Genomic DNA, 23,533 nt, shown 5'->3' with positions numbered 1-23,533 from the left:
TCTATCCTTTCTCACCCTATTTCTCCTTACATTTAACCAGTTTCTGCTCTAGCCAAACTACTCTCCTGTTTCTTCAGTTTTTGAACAGGTTTTATAACAGGATTTTTTTTTTAAGATTTTTTATTTTTAGAAGCAATCTCGAGGTGCCTGGGTGGCTCAGTAGGTTAAGTGTTGGACTTGGGCTCAGGTCATGATCTATCTCATGGTTCATGACTTCAAGCCCCGCATAGGGCTCTGTGCTGACAGCTCAGAGCCTGGAGCCTGCTTTGGATTCTGTGTCTCCCTCTCTTTCTGCCCCTCTTCCGTGTGCGCTCTCTCTCTCTCTTTCTGTCTCTTTCTCTCTCTCTCTCTCTCAAATAAACATAAAAAAAAAAAAAAAAGCAATCTCTACACACATATTGGGGCTTGAACTCACAATCCCAAGATCAAGAGTCTCCAGTGACTGAGCCAGCCAGGCGCCTCTACATCAGGATTTTTTTGCATGCATAGTCTCAACTGCTAAACACTTTCTGCAAGGCTATCTGGTCCCTTCCACCCAGACACTCTTCTCACCTGTTGGTCCAAAATGTGACCAACTTGATAAGAATTCTGAAACTTAATTGATCAATCAACCCACAGTTAAGATGTATTTATTAAACTATTATGGATTCATTAACTATTTGTTAATATCTGTGCTAAGAAATACAAGGAATGGAAAAATAAGGTTTGCTTTAAAAGGTGTAAGACCAGCCTGCTATGTGGCCATGGACAAGGTAATTCTCTCTTTAATTTTTCAATTTAAAAACAAGAGGGGAAAGGGTAACAAGCAATTGACCTACTTCAGAATCTTGGCAACAAAGTCCTACTTTTGCAAATACAATTCAAGTTGCTACATATGTGTTTAAACAACTAGCAAACTAGAGTCCCAGGAAGGTCAGCAATACCTCACAAAAGAGCACCTGATTCATCCCCCAATTTCTAGGAAACGAAAAAGGCACTTTACAAAACCAAAGTAAAATCTAAGAGGCCTCAGGCTGCACCTGAGCTTTAGAACCTTCCAACTGAAGCAATATAATTTACACCACTGGAAAAGGAGAGAAACAGCAAAACTAATCAGGCAAAGTGCATTAAAAGAGCCAAGAAATAAAGGCCAAGAAGAAAAGCTTTCAGATGATCACTTTGGCCCAGAACCAGTTTAAGTCGGACCAGAGCAATGAGTCCCAGAGAAGACAACAGGACAAACTTAGAATGCTCCACCAGCAAACAGTCTGAGCTGCCTCCGTGGGGTGAGTGGCCAGCATTAGAATGAGACAAGATGGAAGGGACAAGAAGAGAAGTGGGCACAGAAAGATAGCAGAAACAAAACTTCAGCTAGCCTTGAAGGTCCCCAGGAGATTTTGTAAAGGGTATTTGTTTTTTAATTAACATATCATCCTTCAATCCAGCCTTGTCTGAAGCTGCCTGTAGAATAAAACACAGAGTAACAGTAGAACATACTTTCCCCCTTTTTCTAATAAAAACAATAAACAGACAAATCAATATGCAGGTAGGAGGGGGAAATATAGTTAAAATAGCTAGGAGGTGAAGTCATAACACATCCCATTAAGATGATTTTTCATTTTTCACAAATAAGCTATGCCTTAATAAGAGACCCATAGGAAAAAAAAGAGAGACACACACACATAGGTTTCACACACTTCTTTCAAAGTACGTACATAATACATATTGGCTTCCTACTTATACTAAATTCAGTTCCTTCAAAGTTCTTAATGTCCTGTAGCTCCCTAGAGCAGTTGCCTTGAGCTGACCTCTGTCCCCTGCTGGTCAGGATGTTATTCTTGGCTTTAAGCACGGGAACAATTCCTCCTGATCTGGCCTGACTAGGCCTTGCATGAAGAGAGTCCAGTGTACTGTAAACACTGATGTGATATTTACAGATACAAATACACATACACACACACACACACACACACCATCTGTTAGGTTCAGCCTCAGATTTACCATCCTACATCCCTCTCTCTCTTGTGGAAGAGATGAACCTCTTATTAAAGAAGTCAGAAAGGATGGCCCCCCCACCTTCAACAGGCTTTCTCTAGACAGTTAATCAGGTACCTTCCCGTTTACATAGGAATTCAGTACAACCACTAAGTATAGACCAATTTGTGGTCCTGTTGGTACCAGAAAAACAAGTCCCAGCAATTTTAATGAGCAACACACTCTTCATAAGGGATAACTGAAATTCCTGAAATTAATATTCAGTGTTATTTCCTGGTGAACAAAAGGATGAGCCAAAAGATGAGTCACAGCTTATAAAATACTTCAACTCAAGGTCAATGGTTTGAATCTATCTAGGCTTATGAGTTAACCATAACTTGTTAATACCTGTCAGCTAAGTCACGGTCACAGTTCAAACAGCTTTGGTCTTCCTTTGGGAAAAAGGTCTGAACTGGTGTATAGAAAAATTAACATAACCACTTGCAACCCTCCTCAACCCACGTTTCAGGTACCAGTAAGATTTGTTACAGCATAGTCAAAAAGCTTACTATAATTACATAATTTTCCCACAATCACATTTAAGTAGATAACAAGTTTCTTGACTATGGCCATGAAGATAAAGATACTGGGGAGCCTGCTAGAATATGGCTGAGAAATCTGTCAAGTGGATTACACCCCGGATTCTACCCACTGGTGTTAAATGTTATTAGAGAGAACAAAACCAACAGTCTTCGGGTTACATCAAACTCCCCAGGAGCAGCTACAATTTCGAGATCAGCTCTAGGCAAAAGGCTAGCCACCCAAAAGATCACGGAAAACATGCTGGCATACTCAGTTCCACAGTATCTTAAATCCTGTGTTCCAACACAATGTAGGAGAGAGTGAAAAAGAGCGAGATCTATAAGAAACCTGCTTTTGAGGGGCGCCTGGGTGGCTCAGTCGGTTAAGCGTCCGACTTCAGCTCAGGTCACGATCTCATGGTCCGTGAGTTCGAGCCCCACGTCGGGCTCTGGGCCGATGGCTCAGAGCCTGGAGCCTGCTTCCGATTCTGTGTCTCCCTCTCTCTCTGCCCCTCCCCCGTTCATGCTCTCTCTCTGTCTCAAAAATAAATAAATGTTAAAAAAAAAAAAAGTTTTTTTAAAAAAGAAACCTGCTTTTGAAAGAAATAGAAAATTTCTGCCTCTTGGGATGTCAACCACCTAACCATCAGAGAACAAGTCTAGTGGGTGTGTGAGTCAGAAAGAACCCATCCTCTCACTCACTGCTATGTGATATTTGGGCGTCATTTAACCTCTCTGAGCCTCAGGTCCTCATCCGTATAGATAAGGCACGAATGAGACAACTAATAGAAAAGCACCAGAGCATCTGGCACGCAGTAGGTAGTCTTGGAATGTATGTCCATTCTTTTTCTTTACTCCAGTCATTCTACACTAAAACTTCTTTCAATTGAATTACAGTTTCTCAGAATCAAGTGACTGGTTTCTCTTCAACCTGTAGCAGTCCACTCTCTCTAATCCATTTTATCCAAAAGCATAAATTTAAATTAGAAACTTCCAGTATGTGTTCTACCACATGACAAAAGTCTCTAAAAGAGCAAATCCTTCTGCACAATACAGAAGCTGGGTTGGGAAGTATTTATAACCCCGCTCCCATCTCTAAATCCTTTTGTCCCTACTTTCAGACTACACTGCCATCCCGAGCATTAAACTGAGTATGGACTATTTCTCATTATAATAAAGGCACAAGTTTGTGCAGGGAAAACACCACGCAAAAAATGCAGTCACTCTGCACTGAGTATCTAAATAAGGAAAGTGATCAATATAAGCCTCTGTGTCTGTTACCTCTGTAACAGGTTTTTGAGGTTACCTCTGTATTTCATCTAATATGCTATTTCCTCATCAGTGCATTAGTAAACTATCTTAGTAAACTTCTCTTACGCTTGTTTCCCTGTCTCTTCTTCCTTGTGAATTGTTTTGTTATGTCTATTAATCCCTTCAATTCATATCTGCTAGGAAACAGATTCTGAGCCAACACACTAGCTTGCTACAATGCAGCAAGGTGATATCTGTTCAATTTCTGAACTGAAAACTATAATCTTTCCATTAGCCCTTTGTTATTGTGCCAAATATGGAAATAAACCTAGTTCCTTTGAATTAACATTTACTTGTTTATCTCAAATATCTTCACTTTCTTAGGAAAATTTGCCTTTCCCTAAAATGTAATTTTAAAAGAGCTAATTTTGTTGTTGTTGTTTTTTGTAATTTTAACTCCAGTATAGTTAACATACAGTGCTGTTAGTTTCAGGTATACAATTCTATATATTACTCAGTGCTCATCAAGGTAAGTGTATTCTGAACAATGCTTTTTTTTTTTAACACTTTATTTTGAGAGAGAGAGAGAGAGAGAGAGCGCATGAGCAGCAGGGAGAGGAGAGAGAATCCTAAGCAGACTCCACACTGCCAGCGCAGAACCAGACATGGGGCTCAATCCCAGGAACTGTGAGATCATGACCTGAGCCAAAATCAAGAGTGGGACAGCTAACCAACTGAGCCACCCAGGCACTACATGGGCCAATGCTTTCCTAAATAGGACTTTACTGCATCTGGGAAGGAAAAAGCCTCAAGAAAAATTTCTGATTTTACCATGTTTGGAAACAAAGGAAAATGCAGAAAAGAAAAGGTTACCCATGATCCCATCACCCTATACAATTGTTTTTATATTTTTAATAATTAAAAAATTAAAGTCAACAGAAAAATACCAATAAATATACAATTTTCTAAATATATGTCCCACAACCCCTCCCCCCCACCTACACACAATTCTTAGGGTGAAGGAAGAAGAAAGAGGGAGTATTCAAGTGTATATTGTTCTAATCCTGGCCTCTCGGGCAACCTGCCATAACTAACAGCAGTAGTATTCCCTTCAAGGCAACCAAACAGTAGACCTCTTTCAGGCAGCCAGTCACATAGTCAGGCAAACATTTACAAGTATTTGCTGAGGGCCTACTCTGTGCTAAGCAGTATAGTAGCTGTTCAGTAGACACAATGTAGAGAGAGAAAGACCCTACTCTGAGCAGTTCACAGTCATTTAAATATGGAGGCAGATGTATAAGTAAATAGTCATCATCATATAATTTTATAAGTCTTAGGACATATTTATGAACAGAATGCTATGGAATTCACACTATCTCTAGGAGAATTTTTTAAAAAGTCTTTTTAGAGGAGTGCCTTGAAAGATGAGTAGAAATCTGCCAGGCAGACAGAAGGATTCTAGTTTGGAGAAAACAAAATGTGTAGAGGCAGAGTCAAGAAAGAACAGGAATTATTGGGGACACAGTGTAGCTGGTGTGTCCAGTTTGTATTGACAGAGAATGGTGTGAATGAGCTGACTTGGACGTTAAGCCACAATGGAAGGCCTTTTTATGCTGTGCTTCAGATTCCAGACAGGATCCTATAGACATGAAGGAGTCAATAGAGATCTTTAAGTAAAGGGATGAGATGTTAACTTTGGTCCTCCTGTGGCCCCAAAACTGATTGTTAGCAGTAGGGGAGCCAGACTGGAAAAGGAAAATTTAGCAGCAAGGAGGGAAGTTCTGTGAAGGCAGGGATGAGGTCTATTTTATTCACTAGTTCCTAGCGCTACCCCTGGCACAAATATCTCTAATAACATCTAATAAATATGTATGAATGAGCAACACAACTCTGAAGAACATTATTAACATTTAGGAAGTAGAAAGAGGAGGAAGAACCAAGGAAATTTTAAGGTTTATCTTTAAAAATACTAGTGACCACTAAGTGACCATTACATCAAAGAAATGTAAATTAAAAAACAAGAGTTGTCAAATATCCCCTATTAAAAAAAATACCAACAGACTCTGATAACTTTTACATAATGTTCTATTAAACCTTCATGGTACAAATGGCTCCCATGTTATATACAGTGCAGTATAATAGTGGTGCCTGCGTGGCTCAGTGGGAAGCATCCGACTTCCATTCAAGTCATGATCTCTTGGTATGGGAGTTCAAGCCCCTGTTGGGCTCTGTGCTGACAGCTCAGAGCCTGAAACCTGCTTCAGATTCTGTGTCTCCCTCTCTCTGCCCCTCCCCTGCTCACGCTCTCTCTGTCTCTCTCTTTCAAAAATAAACATTAAAAAAAAAAAAAAGACTTTAAAGTGCAATATAATAGAGGAAGTACACCTCATAACCAAAGAGGGCTTATCCCAGGAATGTAAAGGCAGTTTAATATCAAGAGATCTATCAAAGTAATTTTTATATTAACACATACTAAGGGAGAAAAAGTATATAACCTTCTCAACAGATGTCGAAAATGCATGGGATAAAATTCAACACCCATTATGATTTTCTTTTTTAATTTTAGCAAACTAGAAATAGAGGGAAGTCTCTTAATTTGGTAAGGGTTATCTGACAGAAACTTCAGCAATCATAACATTAGATAATGAAACATTAGAATTATTTTTTTCTATTAAAGACTGAAAGACCAGGAGCCCTTTTATTACTACTGCTATGCAATATTGTACTAAAGGTCATATAATGCAACCAAGACAAAAAGAAACATGGTGCATAAGAAGAGGAATTTTAAAGAACAGAATAAAATCCAGAAATAATCCCATGTATATACAGGACTTTTGTATCCACTCTGTTGTATATGTATGATAAAGAGATATGCCAATAAAAAAAAGCAAATTATATGAATTTGTTCATATATATGCATAAAATACTTATAGAAGGATACACAAAACACTGATAATATTGATCACCTCTGGAGAGAGGAACTGAATTGGGGTTGGGAAATAGGCTAGGAAACTATAAACTTTCATGCCTTTAAAATTTTAAACCATGTCCATGCATAACCAAGTCAAAAGCTAAATAAAATGTATAGATTTAAAAAGATAAATTTTGGGGACAGCTGGGTGGCTCAATTGGTTAAGCATCTAATTTCAGCTCAGGTCATGATGTCACAGTTTGTGGGTTTGAGCCCTGCATCAGGCTCTGTGCTGACTATGCAGAGCCTCCTTGGGATTCTCTCTCTCCCTCTCTCTGCCCCTCCCCCACGGTCACTGGCACTCTCTTTCTCAAAATAAACTTAATATATATATATATATTTAAAATTTTTTTAAAGATGCCATTTCTGCCTACCAATTAACAAAATTAAAAAGACTGAAAACATACAGTATTGGTAATAATATGGGAAAGAGGTGCTTTCATACAATGTGGCAACTATATATAATTCATGCCACTTCTTTGTATCAATTTGGCACTAACCAAGCAGTTTTAAAAATGCAAACCCTATAACCCACACCACCAGTTCTAGGAATCGAGTGTACAGAAACATCAGCATGAAGGTACAAAGCAGACAAACCTATATAAACATAAACACTCTTGTTGTTTCAAATATTTTGCCATTAGAAACAATGTTGCAATGAATACTGGCTATTTGAATATTCACTCTTGCTTTCTTTCTAATGACAAAATGTTAGAAACAACCTAAACCAAAAATAAGAAAATGAATAAATTATGAAATGTCAATATAATGGGCCACCATGTAACCAAAACCTGTCACATTTTTGTTAAAGACACTAAAACACCCCAAACATGGCATTAATCTGTAAAACGCTGAATCAAAACCATTTACCCGTTTTTCCACATTTTTTACTTCTTAAAAATACCTGAAAAAATTACATGAATTTCAAATTAAATCCAAATTAGTTCTATTTGCTTACTTAAGTTACTATCAGTATACTTAAATTATACTATAACTACTGCTACCACTAAAAATTTTCTAAAAATGAAAAAAAATTCCAAAACTCCATTGGCAGCCCTCCAAATTTCTCACCAAAAAAAAAAAAAAAAAGTTGGAAATTAAAACCAAATCTGTGTAGCGATTTCTAACTATAAATGGTTCTTGTTTTAAAGGCAATATTTCATTTATTTTTTCCTTTTTAAAAAATTTTAATTCCAGTGTAGTTAACAGTGTTATATTTGTTTCAGGTGTATGATAATAGTGACTCAAGGATTCCATAATATTACTCAGTGTTCATCAAATGTACTTTTAAAAAAAATATTTATTTATTTTTGAGACAGAGCGAGCATGAGCAGAGGAGGGGCAGAGAGAGAGGGAGACAGTGAATCCCAAGCAGGCTCTGCAATAATCCCAAGTTGTGAGATCATGACCTGAGCTGAAACCAAAAGTTGGACGCTTAACTGACTGAGCCACCCAGGTGCCCCATCATCAAGGCTGCTCTTAATCATCTTCACCTATTTCACTCATTCCCCCAGCTCCCCTCTGATAACCATCTGTTTGTTCTCTATAGTTGAGAATGTTTTTTGGTTTGTCTTTTTTTCCTCTTTGTTCCTTTGTTTTGTTCCTCAAATTCCAAATATGAATGAAATCATATGGTATTTGTCTTTCTCTGACTTACTTCACTTAGCATTATACTCTCTTGCAAATGCAAGATTTCATTCTTTTTTTTTTATGACTGAATATTCCAGTGTGTGGGTATATATATACATATATACACATATATATACATATATATATGTATATATGTGTGTATATATGTATATATATATGTATATATGTATATATATACACATACACATACATCCATATACCCACACACACACCACATCTTCTTTATCCATTCATCAATCGATGGACACTTGGGTTGCTTCCATAATTTGTTATTGTCAATAATGCTGCAGTAAACATAGGGTTTCATGTATCCCTTTGAATTTGTGTTTTGGTATTCTCTGGGTAAATACCCAGTAGTGCGATTACTGGATCACAGGATATTTCTATTTTTAATTTTTTGAGGACCATCCATGGTGTTTTCCATAGTGGTTGCACTGTTTGCATCCCCACCAACAGTGCACGAGGGTTGCTATTTCTCCACATCCTTGCCAAAACTTGTTTCTTGCGTGTGTGTGTGTGTGTGTGTGTGTGTGTGTGTGTGTGTTTGGGGTGGGGAGGGGAGAGGGAGGGATATACATATATATATATATATATAGAGAGAGAGAGAGAGAGAGAGAGAGAGAGACAGAGAGAGAGAGAGAGAGAGAATGAATCTTAAGCAGGCTCCATGCCCAGTCCAGAACAAGAAGCAGAGCTCAATCCTACCACCCTGGGATCAGGACCTGAGCCAAAATCAAGAGTCGGACGCTTAACCAACTAAGCCACCCAGGTGCCCCATCTTGTGTTTTTTATTTTAGTCATTCTGACAGGTGTGTTTTTATTTTTAAAAAAGAAAAAAACATTTTTTCATAAAAAATGAATATACATAGATTGATTAAACAAGTAAAAAACTTAACATTTCAGTGGTTTATCGTGTGCATTTCTAGTCTACCTCCAGCTGGGGCAATTCCTGGGTTGTTCTTAAAGCTGCCGAAAAATACACAAAGGAAAGCAGTGGAGGTAGTGCTTGCAATCAGACCTACTTCGTGTTATTTTTTTTTTTTTAAAGTATAGTGTGCTCAAGTCTAATTGTTTCTACTCATGTAGGGGGCTGGGCAGGGATGCAAGAGCACCTGGCTCTGGGGGTTCAAACAGACCAGGTTCGGCCACTGGCTGCTGACAAAATCCAGAGGCACAGAGACGAGCGGTGGTGGAACAAGAAAGGAGTTTATTTCAGTGAGGCCAACACCGGGAAGACGGCGGACTAGCGGCTCAGACTGTCTCCAAAGTGCTGAAAATACTTCCAGGCTTATATAAGGAAAATGTGGGACAGTGGTGGGTGGGTACATGCACGTGGGCAGTGAAGGTTCACTGGATCCTTGTCTTGGAGTCAATCACACGGGGTCTTGCAGGCTCAGGGCAGTTCTTGTTGCTTGAGGGGATAGTTTCGGTTCCGTCACAGGATGCTTTGCCTGAGTTAAGAGATAAGCTGGAAAGAACTTAATCAATTAGAAAGTTTGAGGTCATAATGGAGGTAGCTGAAGTTCTTTTTAACTCACTTTTTCTTCACTATCCCTATTTAACTGCTCTATTTCCATGGACCAAACTTCAAAAAAAAATTATTTTCATTTTCATTAAAAATTTTTTTTTTTTAACGTTTATTTATTTTTGGGACAGAGAGAGACAGAGCAATGAACGGGGGAGGGGCAGAGAGAGAGGAAGACACAGAATCGGAAGCAGGCTCCAGGCTCTGAGCCACCAGCCCAGAGCCTGACACGGGGCTCGAACTCACGGACCGCGAGATTGTGACCTGAGCTGAAGTCGGACGCTTAACCGACTGAGCCACCCAGGCGCCCCTTCATTTTCTTTTTAATGTTTTCTTTTAAAAAGTCAGAGAAACTATGGGGCATTTTAATGTCTCCAATTTTTTTTCTGCTTTTTGTGCAGGCCCTCGCTATAAGAGATTCTGTTTCCTAACAAATAAAACATGACATGCAATTCCTAAGTCCACATATTCAAATGGGTAAACATTTCTACCTTCCAGTGGTTCCCCAATTAAGTTTTCTCTACCAATATACTAAATATCAAGTCCCTTCAGAGGATACAGTAAATGTATTTGTTTATGAAAGAAATCATTAATAGGACTACTCTCAGCAATCTGGACAACAGTAGTTTGGGAACTCACAAGCAGCTGCTTAAAACAACATCCAACACAGAACACTGCACAGTGGGTATTCAAAAACTGTCTTACTTTAAAAAATATCCCACATTATCAGGTCTTTTTATTCTGGTATTCATGTACTGCAAGACATAAAATCTCTTTCTTTTACACATTAAGAGGCCAAGTGAACTTCAAACTTAAAGTCCTACAAATCCCAGGGACCCCTGGCTGGCTGGCTCAGTAGTTACAGCATGTGACTCTTGATCTTGGGTTGTGAGTTGGGAGCTCCACGTTGGGCATAGAGATTACTTAAAAATAAACAAATAAAATATAATTATAGTTTACCTTTAAAAAATGCTAAGGCCAGATAACCATGAAGAAAGGCCTTATACAATCCTTCTGATGAAATAAAATGGGAATGGTACTAAAACTCCAGACTCTTCCATCGATTACATCAAGCACTGACTGTGTAAGAACCAAGAAGAAAAAAACCTAACTGCTATTAAAGCATTAACATCACACTTGGAACTGAAGAGCAGGAAACTCAAAGTAGGGCTGACCAAGTTTTAAGCTTCCCACAAGAGTCCAAAGCTTCAGGCAATACAGAAGGGTTAATTTAGCTATTTAATGTGAAAAGCTCTTCAGTGTTAAAAACTTCCTAACCAGCGGAAGTGAAGGGCTAGGGTTTATCAGCACACCATCAGCCAAGTGTGTGAAGGCCCCAGATCAGGAATAGTCAGGCTCTAACACCTGAGGAGCAAAAGACGTTCTCTTCCTTTCAAAAATGCTATTTCTGTCTCCCCTGGCTCAGATTCCCTTCTAAAAAAATTTTTTTAATGTTTATTTGTTCTTGAGAGAGAGAGAGAGACAGAGTGTGAGTGGGAGAAGGGGCAGAGAGAGAGAGAGAGAGAGAGAGAGAGAGAGAGAGAGAGAATCTGAAGCAGGTTCCAGGCTCCAAGCCATCAGCACAGAGCCTGATGTGGGGCTTGAACCACAAACCATGATACCATGACTTGAGCTAAAGTCAGACGCTTTAAGTGACTGAGGCACCCAGGTGCCCATCAGATTCCCTTCTATATGTAAGAGAGCATTTATCACATATTATAGTAAAGAAAGCAATTCAATCCATTCACTTCTTGCTCCTTCCAGTTCACACAGGCCAAAGAATATGGTCCAGCAAGAAATAACAAAGGTAGCAACCAGCTGTGAAGCATTACCATGCACCAAAGAAGGAACTGTACATATACTAAGTACTATTAACAACATAAAGAAATCAAAGTACCCAGAGCTTAAGCAAGCTGCCCAAGGTTACTAAACTAATAAGGACAGAGCTAAGGTGCTGAGGTTTGAATGTAAGTCTTCAAATCCTAGTCTTTCCACTTCACATGGCCTTGAGAAATACAAGACATGTTATCATTCATGTTGTCAGATAATATATATGTCACGTGTTTGCCTAGGCACAAAATTATTCTGCAAGAATATATAAGAAACCAGTAACATTGGTTGTCTCTGTCGGGGAGTTGGGGGAGACTTTCCTCACCCCTTCACGGTCCTTCTAGTTGGACTTAGAATCAAATTGACACGAGACAGATTAACAGGAGAAAATAAAATTTAATAGTGTACATATGGGGAATCCACACAGACAAGAAATCCAAAGACAATGAGGCAACAAGAAGTTTACGTGAGCTAAAGAGAGGGGTAGGTTGGAGGATACAAAGGGGGAGGAAAGCCATTACAGGAAGGTGAAAAGCTGTATTTTGAAAAACAAAGGTTGCCTTATTATGCAGGTAAGTTTCTTAGGTAAAGGGGAGCCAGTTTTAATAGCTTTCTTCCAGGTATAGGCTCTCCTTTCCAATGTAAATTTAGGCAGCTGAAGACCTGAACGAGAGCTTTTCCTGTATCTCCTCGGTTTTGATTATTTTTAACCCAAAATAATGTTCATGCCAAAGTGGCCCACCTTAGGGCAGCCTGCCAGAGGCCCCTAGGTCTCAGAGGACAACTTAGGTAGCTGAGAGACATGGCAAGAGAAGGAAATATTTACCATGTTCTCTTTCATGTGACTCTATTATCTACTAAAAAAATAAAATGTGTTAATTTTATATAGCTTTCAACTAAAATATATAACAGGAATATCTGAACACACTGCTTTAAAAAGTATTTTAAACTATCCCACCAAATGATAAGTTTGTTAATAGTCTTCATATCACGGCAAAAAGGAATGAGTTTAGGGAGCTCGACAAAGAGGGGATTTATAGCTGCTTTTGGAACTCCTAGCTCCTAGCCCTAAACAGGGGGATGTTCCAAGCTCCTGCAGGGATTGTGCCACACTCACTTTCTTCCTGGTGGCATCTGTCAATAGCATGTTTAGTAAACACAAGCTGGCATCTCTCCTCCAGGCTTAAAAACCTACCTCTCCAGATTAAAGTTATCAGAGGATAAAGAGCTCCCAGAGACAATGGAGGAAATGATTCAACAAGAAAACAAGGAAGTAAACATTTCTAAGTTGTCAGAAGAGAAAATACATGTCAAGAGGTTGAGGAACAGAAGATGGTAAGACAGAAGAGAAAAAAAGAAGAAAACAGAAATCTGGAGAATAAACAGAAGGCTCTTCACCACCAGCAAGAGCAAAATCATTCAGGTTCCCACATGGAGTCCCGGGGCAAGGGTGGGGAATAGTTGGTCACTATGAGAAAAAAACCAGCAGCTTGCCAACTGCTACCCCTTCCAGTTGGTTAATGAAGTGGCAAACCAAACAACCAGAAGAAACCTGAAAAGTCTTTCTAGGGAAAAAATAAGAATCTAAAGGACTTGGAGGACCCAGGGGGTGAGAGAGGTCTTAGCCAACAATGTTTATCTTTTTCCAATTGCAAGCTGAGACTTTAGGGGAAAAAAGGAGGAATGTGAATGTCTGTCAATAAACTGGAGTTGACTTTCCAGATCATACTGGAACATTCTTCCCCTACACCCCCACTTGGTCTACTACTTACCACTCTTTAGGTGTCCGTTCTAAATCCTACTTCTTCAAATCATGAGCAACTCTTAAATATAGAGAACAAACTGAGGGTTGCTGGAGGGGTGTTGGGTGGGGGGATGGGCTAAATGGGCAATGGGTATTAAGAAGGATACTTGTTGGGATGAGCACTGGGGTGTTATATATAAGTGATGAATCACTAAATTCTATTCGTGAAATCGTTATTACACTATATGTTAACTAACAAGGATTTAAATTGAAACAATAAAAAATAAATTAAAAAAAAGAAACAATATCCATTAAAATACATAAATAAATAAGCACACAGTATTATAAAAGCTTATATTATTATCTGTCTGCTCCCATTAGACTATAAGCTTGGGGAGATGCACAACTGCATACTCCCCACCAAGCACAGTGCTTGGCACCATTTTAATGAGTAAATGTATAAAAAAGATTATGGGCTCTCAGTCTGCTAAATGAATGCTGTTCACGGGGAGTAGGAGGAACACGTTTGTCTGAACACTTACTTGCCAATCTATGAGAACTCAAAACTGAATATAGAGGAAAAGAGAAAAATTCCAGGATAAAACTGGACAAAAAACCAGGAATGCTATGAGAAGAAAAGCAATGGAAGAGGTAACTATTAAGTCACAAAAGAAAATACCCAAAAATTAAGTTGCCAATATCTTAAGACATCTATAATAAAGATATCCAAAATAAATTAAAGTTTATGAATTTTATAAAATGAATAAGACATGGTCACTACCAGGGAAAATTGGAGTTAATGGATTTGTGAATGCAGTACACCAATGAATGGGCAAATCTCATTCAAATCTTAAAAAGGGAAGACCGATGGCAGTGTGTCTCAAAATGATAGTCTCCAGTAGAAATCCACAAACCACACTGGAGAATTTCTGAATGAGGATACAAGAGTAAGGGACATGATACAGCTGTTGGAGTACCCTTCAGTCTGCTCAATGATGAAGAATATGGATTGTTTTCTTGACTCAGGTTCCAAAACTGGTGTGGTAATAAGAATGTTAGAGATAGGGAACTTCAAGCACCTTGTCATTTGCCGAATAGGTATTTATTTTAAAGGGGGAGAAGGAGTAGAAAATTCTTGCTGACAGTTTCATCCTAAAAGGATGAGGAACTACTATACTGGACTGCATCCAAACCAAGCAGACAGACTAGTTGAAAAAGAGAAAGTAACCATGTAATCTTTGAAAAGTGTGACAGCCAACAACTAAAGTGCTGTCAGAAGAAGGCAGTTAAGAGAGCAAGTCCTAGATGTGGCACCAGTAATCCTGGAGTAAAGACCCAGTTCTGCCACAGTATGTGTACCTGAGCCCAGTCAACACTCTTCAGGCCATAGTTTCCTCATCCAAAAAGGGATAATACCTGTCCATCTCATATAATCAAAAAATTGGCTGTGAAGGCATTATGTAAACCTTGCCACAGTGATTTAAATAACATTAGACCTTTAATAAAATTAGCTGTTAACAACAACTAGTATTTATTGATACTGAATTCTAACTACCAGATAGTTTTACAAGGACTGTCAAGTCCTCTCAATGGCCCTAAGGAGGTTGATACTCTTATCCATGTAGCAAGATTAGAAAACTCAGATTTCCAACTGTTAACTTGCCCAAGGTCCCCAAATGAGAAAAGTGGTGGAGGCTGCGTCAGAACACAGGTTTTCTGACTCTGGAGAGCCCACATTTTTTCCCTAAAACTTTAAAGGTTTATTTTTTAGTATTTATTTCGAGAGAGAGGGAGGCAGGGAGGGGGAGAGAAAATCCCAAACAGGCTCCATGCTGTCAGTGCAGATGGAGAGCCCACATTTTTATCCATTTGTTATATGCCTCTAAAAATGTAGGTTTCACAAAATTAAAATCTGAAAAACCTAAAATTCTAAAGAGAATACAGATGCTAGTATTTTTTTACAGAAACCCTCAAAAGTGACATTCTGGGGGCGCCTGGGTGGATCGGTTGGTTGAGCGTCTGACTTTGGCTCAGGTCATGATCTTGCGGTCCGAGAGTTCAAGCCTCTCATCGGGCTCTGTGCTGACAGCTCAGAGCCTGGAGCTTGCTTTGGATTCGGTGTCTCCCTGTCTCTCTGCCCCTCCCTCGCTCACACTTTGTCTCTGTCTCTCTCTCTCTCAAAAATAAACATTAAAAAAATTTTTTAAGTATTAACTAGTATGGTTGCACAGCATTCTCCATTGAGTATAGATGTTCAAATCACATACACATGTATACAGAAAGTGGAAGAGGGCACAGTCAAAAAGATAATAGAATGGTGGTTCTGACCTAAAGGAAAAGTGCCAGGAAAGTCACTGCCCAAAAGGCCTGTTAATAAAGCTAAGGCTAACAAAAAGGGCTCTGTGAGAACCGTCTAGATCAACTCCTCTTCTTCCATTTCTCTCTCTCTCTCTTTTTTTTTTCAGTGAGGCATTTTCTTTGCACGTACGTATTACATCCCTAAAAAAAGAATCCCAGGATTTTCCCTCCTGTGTGTTTTTGTCTTGCTTCTTCATGGTCCATGATGCCAGCTGAGGCTGTCAGTACAATGAAACCAAACTGGCAGGGCGGGAGCAGATTATTCTGCCATTTTTCTAGATCTTTGACTTGTACATCAAACCTGGAGCTTGTTTAACTCCACACTTGTTTAACCTGCCTGTGAGGTTCACAACAATTTTCCCAGCTCTGTGATCATTGATGATTTCAAATTTGCCAATGTAACCATGCTTCATCATCACAGTCAGAAATCGGATGATGACTTTGGAGCAGGGCCTAATAAGAACCTGGCATTTGGTTTGCCTCTCTTTTCAGCATTGTTAATGCTCTTGAGAGCATCTGCCAGGACATTCACGCACACCATTATGGCAACATGGAAAGATGGCAGAAAGAGAGATCTTCCATTTCTCTATCAACAAGTATCATCTTCAACTTGAAGAGGGGAAGAACAAGCCTTGTGGAAAGCAAGAACTGAAGCTCAGAATGGTAGAACCCCTGATTATTCCAAATCAGTTCAAGTCTCCAGACCTGCAAAACCTAACAATCCTGAGAATCCCAGGGGAGCCTGATGAACATCTGCTGCAGAACCTTAAGGATGAGCAAGGTTATCAAAACCTGAGAATGAGCAAACATGGTCCTAATTCCAAAGAGGGGATGTCTACTGAGGGTTACAAAAGTTCCCAGTCTCTGACATCAATCCCCAGTAGACCGTACAATTTATCTTTCTTTTACATGCATACACACCTAGCTTAGCCAACGGGTTTTTTTGTTTGTTTGTTTTTTAAGTGCGCTTTGACCTTTTAGAAAGGGGAGTAGTGATTATCAGAAATGATTTACTAAAAACAAGTCTTTCAAGAAAGAATACAACTAGACTGAAAAAGAAAGGAACGGAATATTACAGTGCTGCTCAAAATGAAGTCCGCAGCACTGGCCTCACCTAGGAGCTTGTTCAGAAATGCACTCTCAGGCCCCACCACAAACCTGCTGAATCATAATCTGTTTTAACAAGATCCCCAGGTGATTCTTTTTTTTGTTTTAGTGTCTATTTGTTTATTTATTTATTGAGAGAGAGGGGCAGGGGGAGCCATGCGAGCAGGGTAGTGGCAGAGAGAAAGGGAGACCAAGGATCTGAAGCGGGCTCTGCGCTGACAGCGAACTCACAAACCATGACATCATGACCTCAGCTGAAGTCAGACACTTAACTGACTGAGCCACTAGGTGCCTGTCCCCCTCCGCCAGGTGATTCTTATATATGGTAAAGTTTGAAAATCACCAATACATGGAAGAGATTTACATTTTAGCAAGGCATTTGACAAGTGTTTCATGATATCTTTGTTCACAGTGAGATTTCCTTCTATTAATTTGTTATATTTATTTGCTTGGCAAAATATTAAGCAGTTGACACACTTATTTTTTTTTAATGTTTATTTATTTTTGAGACAGGGAGAGAGAGGGTACAAGCAGGGGAGGGGAAGAGAGAGAAGGAGACAGAAGACCCGAAACAGGCTCTGTGCTGACAGCAGAGAGCCCAACACGGGGCCCGAACCCATGAACCATGAGATCATGACTGAGCCAAAGTTGGACGCTCAACTGACTGAGCCACCCAGGCGCCTGACACACTTATTTCTCATAATAACCATACAAGGTAGGTATTATCTGTAACTTACAGATATTAATACTAGCAAAGATTAAACAGCACTATCTGCCAAGCACTGTTCCAAGGACTTCATATATATTAACTTATTTAATCCTTATAACAACTCTTCATGGTAGGTAGTATTTTTACCCACATTTTACACGTGATGAAACTGAGGCAGAGTGAGTTTTAAGCACCTTGCTCACACTCCAGCAGAAATTTGTGGTATAGCTCTTAACCACTACTTTCTATAGCCAAGTATACTGCCACAGTGGGGCATATGATAGCCCTGTGGGAAACTAAACAACTATACTGAAAGACAGTCCATTAAATTTAAAAAAAAAAAAAAAAATCAATAGGACTGGGGGGATGAATTTTAAAGGACACAAAAAAAAATAAAAAGACATTAAAGAATTCCCTGAAATGAGAGAGACAAGTAGACTAATGTTTATTGAGAGCATACAGTATGCTGGGATGGGCCATAATCTAAAGCACTTTGCATTCATTTTCTATTCAACCATTCCAACAGGCCCATTTGTAGGTATTAAGGCATTTTATTATATATAAGGAAATAGAGGCCCAGACAAGTTAAGGACCTTGCCATATCACACCACTTGTGATGATATGACCAAGATTCCAAAACCAATCCGACTCTAAAGGCCATGCTCTTTCCCTTGACTTGCTCTGCATCCATACCTGGCCCGGTCCCACTGTTATAAATGACTTAGATAAGATCACTGGGTCATGCTGACAATGTAAGAGGGCCTTTAGCTAAGAGAATAAATATATTTTAAAAAATTTTTTAACGTTTATTCATTTTTGAGAGACAGAGACAGAGCGAGAGGGGGGCGGGGCAGAGACAGAGGGAGACACAGAACCCGAAGCAGGCTCCAGGCTCCGAGCTATCGGCACAAACCCGACTCGGGGCTCAAACTCACGAACCGTGAGATCATGACCTGAGCTGAAGTCGGACACTCAACTGACTGAGCCACCCAGGTGCCCCAGGGAACAAATATATTTAAAACAGAACACAGATCTAAAAGATCAAAACGGGATGGAACAATGGGCAAGAATGGTATTCAAAAGCAAGAGACTTTGGAGTCAGACCGGTTTGAATGCCTGATTCTACTTCACTGTTTAGAACGCAAGCAAATTACTTAATTTGTTTGAGCCTTAATTTCTATTCTATAAAACAGAAATTACACTTCACAGAATTGTTACAAGAGGAGAGAAAAGGTAATATTTGTAAAATTCTTGGCACATAAGGCTTAACAAAAATGTTCACAAAATGCTCAGTGAACATTATATCTAACAGAATACAATTTATACAGGAAAAGTGCAAGAAAATCAATTTTAGAAACACCAGAAGAAATTTAACAGGAACACATAAGAAAAGACTTTGGGATCTTAGTTAACTTGAACTTATGAGTCAATAGTTTGCCAACACTGCCAAAAATTATTGTGATTTTGGAACACATTACAGAAGCACAGTGTCCAAAACAAGTAAGCCCCAAACAAGGAGGCCATCAGACTTTATTTGTAAGACTGTCTTCAGTCCTGAGTGCTAAATTTTAAGGTTACCGGCAAATGAGAATCAATTCAGGAAAAGATCAGAAGAGTGAGAAGCTTTGAAACCACAGTAACTAGTCCCCTTCCTGGTTCTATATTTCTTCCTCTTCACACAATAGCAGTTACCTGTCAACTACTTCTGTTCCTCAATAACTAACACATTCCTCCCTTCATCTTTATCTCCCTCTCCCTCTCCACACACACACCTCAAATTCAATTTTGCTCATGTCACATGGATCTGAGAGGAGTGACTTGATGACTGCTAGCTCACAACTCTAGGATCTGGCATGTCAGAGCTGTTGTTAACCTGGCCTTCGCCTGTAGATTAGACCTGCTGCTGCTAGTCTCCACCAAATGTAACTAGCCTCTTGCTTTTTTCCTAAGATAAGCCCCACAACTTGTACTCTAGGTAACAGAGTCCTGTGTCTTTATCACATACTCAAGACACTGGAACTCTTCCTAAATGTCCATTACTCCCTGAAAGGGATACAGATGGCCAGAGCACTTCATTAGGCAATGTCACACCTCACACCTCAGCCATTTCAAACTCATTGAATCAATACTTCCCAGCCTAAGGAGGCTCTCAGATAAACAAACTCAAGGGCAAACCTATTCATGTTCCTAAAATAGTACAAGTAGTACAGTTTACTGTACCTAAGAGGCCATTTGCAAACCTACAAAGAATGAAGCCTGCAAAAGGGGCCTGTAATCTGGCTGTCCTCACTGCAGCGCCCCATTTTCAGTTCCAATTAGAACTGGGCTCAGCTCCCTGGCAGGATTCAGACAGTAAAATCTGGTAACTCCTAGGTCCAGATTATCAGGGCAACTGACATTGCAGTAACATGAGCTTCCCTATGGAATAGCCCTGTCAAAGTTGGCAGGTTTTCCTGGCCGAATCAGAACAGCCTGTGTCTCCTTTCATTCAGTACTCCCTTGGAAGCCAAGCATGTCTCTAGGGAATGCCATCTGCAGGGGACATCAGGTGTCTCAATGCCCTGTTGTTTTCAACCATGTAGACATTGTGGTTCAATTTCTATTTCTAAAGTAGGTACAGGCTCTGCTCTTTCTTTGGATGAGAGAAACCATGGTAAATGCTAGCGTTTTGAGAACTTTGCCTTACTGTTCCTTTACCAGGGAACAGTAGAGTTCTAGTCTAGAATCAGACAATACCTGGAGCTTTCATCCAGTTCAAACTAGTTCTATACTTACAGTTCTAGAGTCAATTTGTAAATCTAGGCCTTCTCTTCCTGAAGTGAGCCTGAGTATTTAAACCCACTTTTAAATGGTTCCCCTACCAACGCAACACCCTATTCTCTAGATCACCAGTTCTCAAATTTGAGTGTGCGTTTGGAGGCTTGTTGAATATAGATTATTGAACCTTAAGCCTAGAGTTTCTGATTCAGTAGGTCTGGGGTGGGAGTTGAATATGTGCATTTTTAAAAAGCTCTGAGGGCATGCTCACATAGCTGGTCTGGAGACCACTCTCTGAGAACCACTGCTCCAGATCAATATTTCAAGTCACTCCCAGAACTATACTGGGAGTGGGGGTGGGGGAAGAGGAAGATGCTGTACAAATTGGGTCCATTTGCATCATAACATTCAGTGCTTTGTCCCACACAGAAAATTCCTTATTCTCCTACAGAGTAGAGTAGACCTTAACTGGATCTCACATGTGAAACATTCAAGAGCTTAAAAACAGACGACAATTTACATCCTAACAAATTATTAACATAGCTACATTCTGTAACTGAGAAATGGCACTTACATAAGCGATTCTAGGCTCAAGATCAGCAGCCAAACCAGAAGTGGAATTAACACCTATTCTCTTTCCTATGCCTCACCAGCTGCATTATTCACTAACCAAAACATTAAAACCTGTAAAGCAATTAGAATAGTGCTTAACCATTATTTTATGGTGGTAAAATATACACATAATATTTATCTTTTTTCCTTTTTTTAATGTGTTTTATTTTTAAGAGAGAGAGAGAAAGAGGGAGAGAGAGGGTGCACACACCAGCGGGGGAGGGCAGAGAGACAGGGAGAGAGAGACCAAGAATCCTTGACTCAGGCAGGGCTCCATCCTGAAAGCATAAGTCGGGACACTTAGCCAACTGAGCCACCCAGATGCCCCTACATATAATATTCATTATATTTACCATTCATAAGTATACAAATCAGTGGCATTAAATACATTCACAATGGTGGGTAACCATCACCACTATCTATACCGAAACTTTTTCATCACCCCCAACAAAACTCAGTACCCATTAAACAATAATCCTCTTTCCCATCTTCCCCCAACCCTACTGCTCTACTTTCTCTCTATAAATTTGCCTATTCTAGTTACCTCATGTAAATGGAATCATATATTTGTCTTTCTGTGTCTGACCTATTTCAGTAAGCATAGTGGGTTGTTGGTTTTTTTTTTTTTTTTTAGATTTCATTCTTAAGTAATTTCTACACCCAACATGGGGCTTGAACTCACAACCCTGAGATCAAGAGTCACCCGCTCCACTGACTAAGCCAGCCAGGTGCCCCAATAAGCAGTGTTTTTGAGGTTCATCCACCTGGTAACATATATCAAAATTTCATGTCTTTTTAAGGCTGAGTAATATTCCATTGTATGTATATAACACATTTTGTTTAACTATCCATCTGTCGACGGACACTCAAGTTGCTTCTACCTTTGGGTTACTGTGACTGATGCTATGACATGGACATACACCTAGAAGTAAAATTGCAGGGTTACATGGTAGTTCTACCTTTAATCTTTTAAGAAACCGTCAAACTGTTTTCCACAGTGGCTTCACCCTTTTACACTCCCACCAACAATACCAATACTTGTTATTTTCTGTCTTATTTATTTATTTATTTACTTATTTAATGTTTATTCATTTTTTGAAAGAGAGAGAGAGACAGATAACAAGTCAGGGGAGGGGCAGAGAGAGAGGGAGACACAGAATCCGAAGCGGGCTCTGTGCTGACAGCAGCGAACTCAGGAACTCAGGAACTGCTGGGCTGTCAGCACAGAGCCCGACGCGGGGCTCCAACTCAAGAACCTCAAGACCATGACCTGACCCGAAGTTGGACACCTAACTGACTGAGCCACCCAGGCGCCCCTATTTTCTTTCTTTTTAAAAAAAAATTATAGCCAGAGGCACTGGATGGCTCAGCTGAGTAAGCGTCGGACTTGGGCTCAGGTCATGATCTCACAGTTCCTGAGTTCGCTGCTGTCAGCCAGTCAGCACAGAGCCAGCTTTGGATTCTCTGCCCCCCTCTCTCTGCCCCTCCCCCATTTGCACTCTCCCCCAAATAAATAAATATTTTTAAAAATTACAGTCATCCTGGGGTGCCTGGGTGGCTCAGTCGGTTAAGTAACTGACCAGCTCAGGTCATGATCTCACAGTTTGTGAGTTCGAGCCCCGCGTCGGGCTCTGTGCTGACAGCTCAAGAGCCTGGAGCCTGCTTCCGATTCTGTGTCTCCCTCTCTCTCTGCCCCTCCTCCGCTCGTGCTCTGTCTGTGTCTCTCAAAAATAAATGTTAAAAAAATTTTTTTAAAAAAATTACAGTCATCCTAATAGGTAAATGCTTAGTCACTACTGTTATCACAAGTTTTGACATGGGCTTTTACCAATATTTGTAGCACTATAAGGACAGCACGATAACAATTAGAGGTCCTGACTAGAGTTTCCAAGCATTATCATTCAAAACACAAATTTCCAGTTGCTTCTAATTTTCTCACAAAATCACCTCCAAAGCTAGCATTTGCTTAGTTTGATATCGGCTATGAAAGAAAATGGTTTTGGATCGCTAAAGAAAAAAAAAAAAAGATGTACAGTTATGTTTTTGAAAACAAAAGTATACTGGAAATCCTGTATATTTTAATCTTGCTAGCTGTATCACTGTTAAGTCCCTAACCTCACTAGAAATATTTTCTCATCACTTCAGGGGTTTTCCTGGCATGGAAGAGCTACACTGAGTGAAACAAACGGCTTTTCCCAAGTAAAGCTTTTCTGATGCTTGTGTATTATGTTTGAGGCTCCAGGTCTTCCTCTCGATAACTCTTTTTCTTCCTTTATGAATCTAAGAGAGAAACCTGTGAGTATAGAAAGTGAAAGAAGGAGACAAAAAATTTTTTTTTGTTTTTAGGAAAAATTTTTCTCAACTTTTACACTTGGCAAGAATTGAGAAATAAACTCTAGCTTAAGTGCAGCCAAAACAAGAGCAAAGTGAAGGTATCATGGAAAAAAACTATTTATTTATTTATATTTTTAGGTTTATTTATTTT

At 39.6% G+C, this 23,533-nt stretch overlaps 1 protein-coding gene and 1 pseudogene across 3 annotated transcripts in view; both read right to left on the bottom strand.

Annotated features, from left to right (window-relative positions):
• PTPN9 (protein tyrosine phosphatase non-receptor type 9) overlaps nt 1-23,533 on the bottom strand; it is an 83,026-nt gene that overhangs the window by 46,933 nt on the left and 12,560 nt on the right. Inside the window, exon 1 of one of the 3 annotated variants that reach the window (XM_058736993.1) lies at nt 9,519-9,855. The exons of 1 other annotated variant lie outside the window; for it this stretch is intronic. In XM_058736993.1, coding sequence (XP_058592976.1) covers nt 9,519-9,734 — 216 coding nt within the window. In that variant the 5' untranslated portion in view covers nt 9,735-9,855. Of the gene's footprint in view, nt 1-9,518; nt 9,856-23,533 lie in introns of those variants that run through there. One more of the 3 variants, XM_058736994.1, reaches the window with a different exon arrangement.
• On the bottom strand, nt 11,471-17,050 carry LOC131516238 (small ribosomal subunit protein uS8-like; annotated as a pseudogene).

Source organism: Neofelis nebulosa, chromosome 7 (genome assembly GCF_028018385.1).
Source record: "Neofelis nebulosa isolate mNeoNeb1 chromosome 7, mNeoNeb1.pri, whole genome shotgun sequence".
Classification (NCBI taxonomy): Eukaryota; Metazoa; Chordata; class Mammalia; order Carnivora; family Felidae; genus Neofelis; species Neofelis nebulosa.
This window is presented reverse-complemented; position numbering and strand designations above follow the sequence as displayed.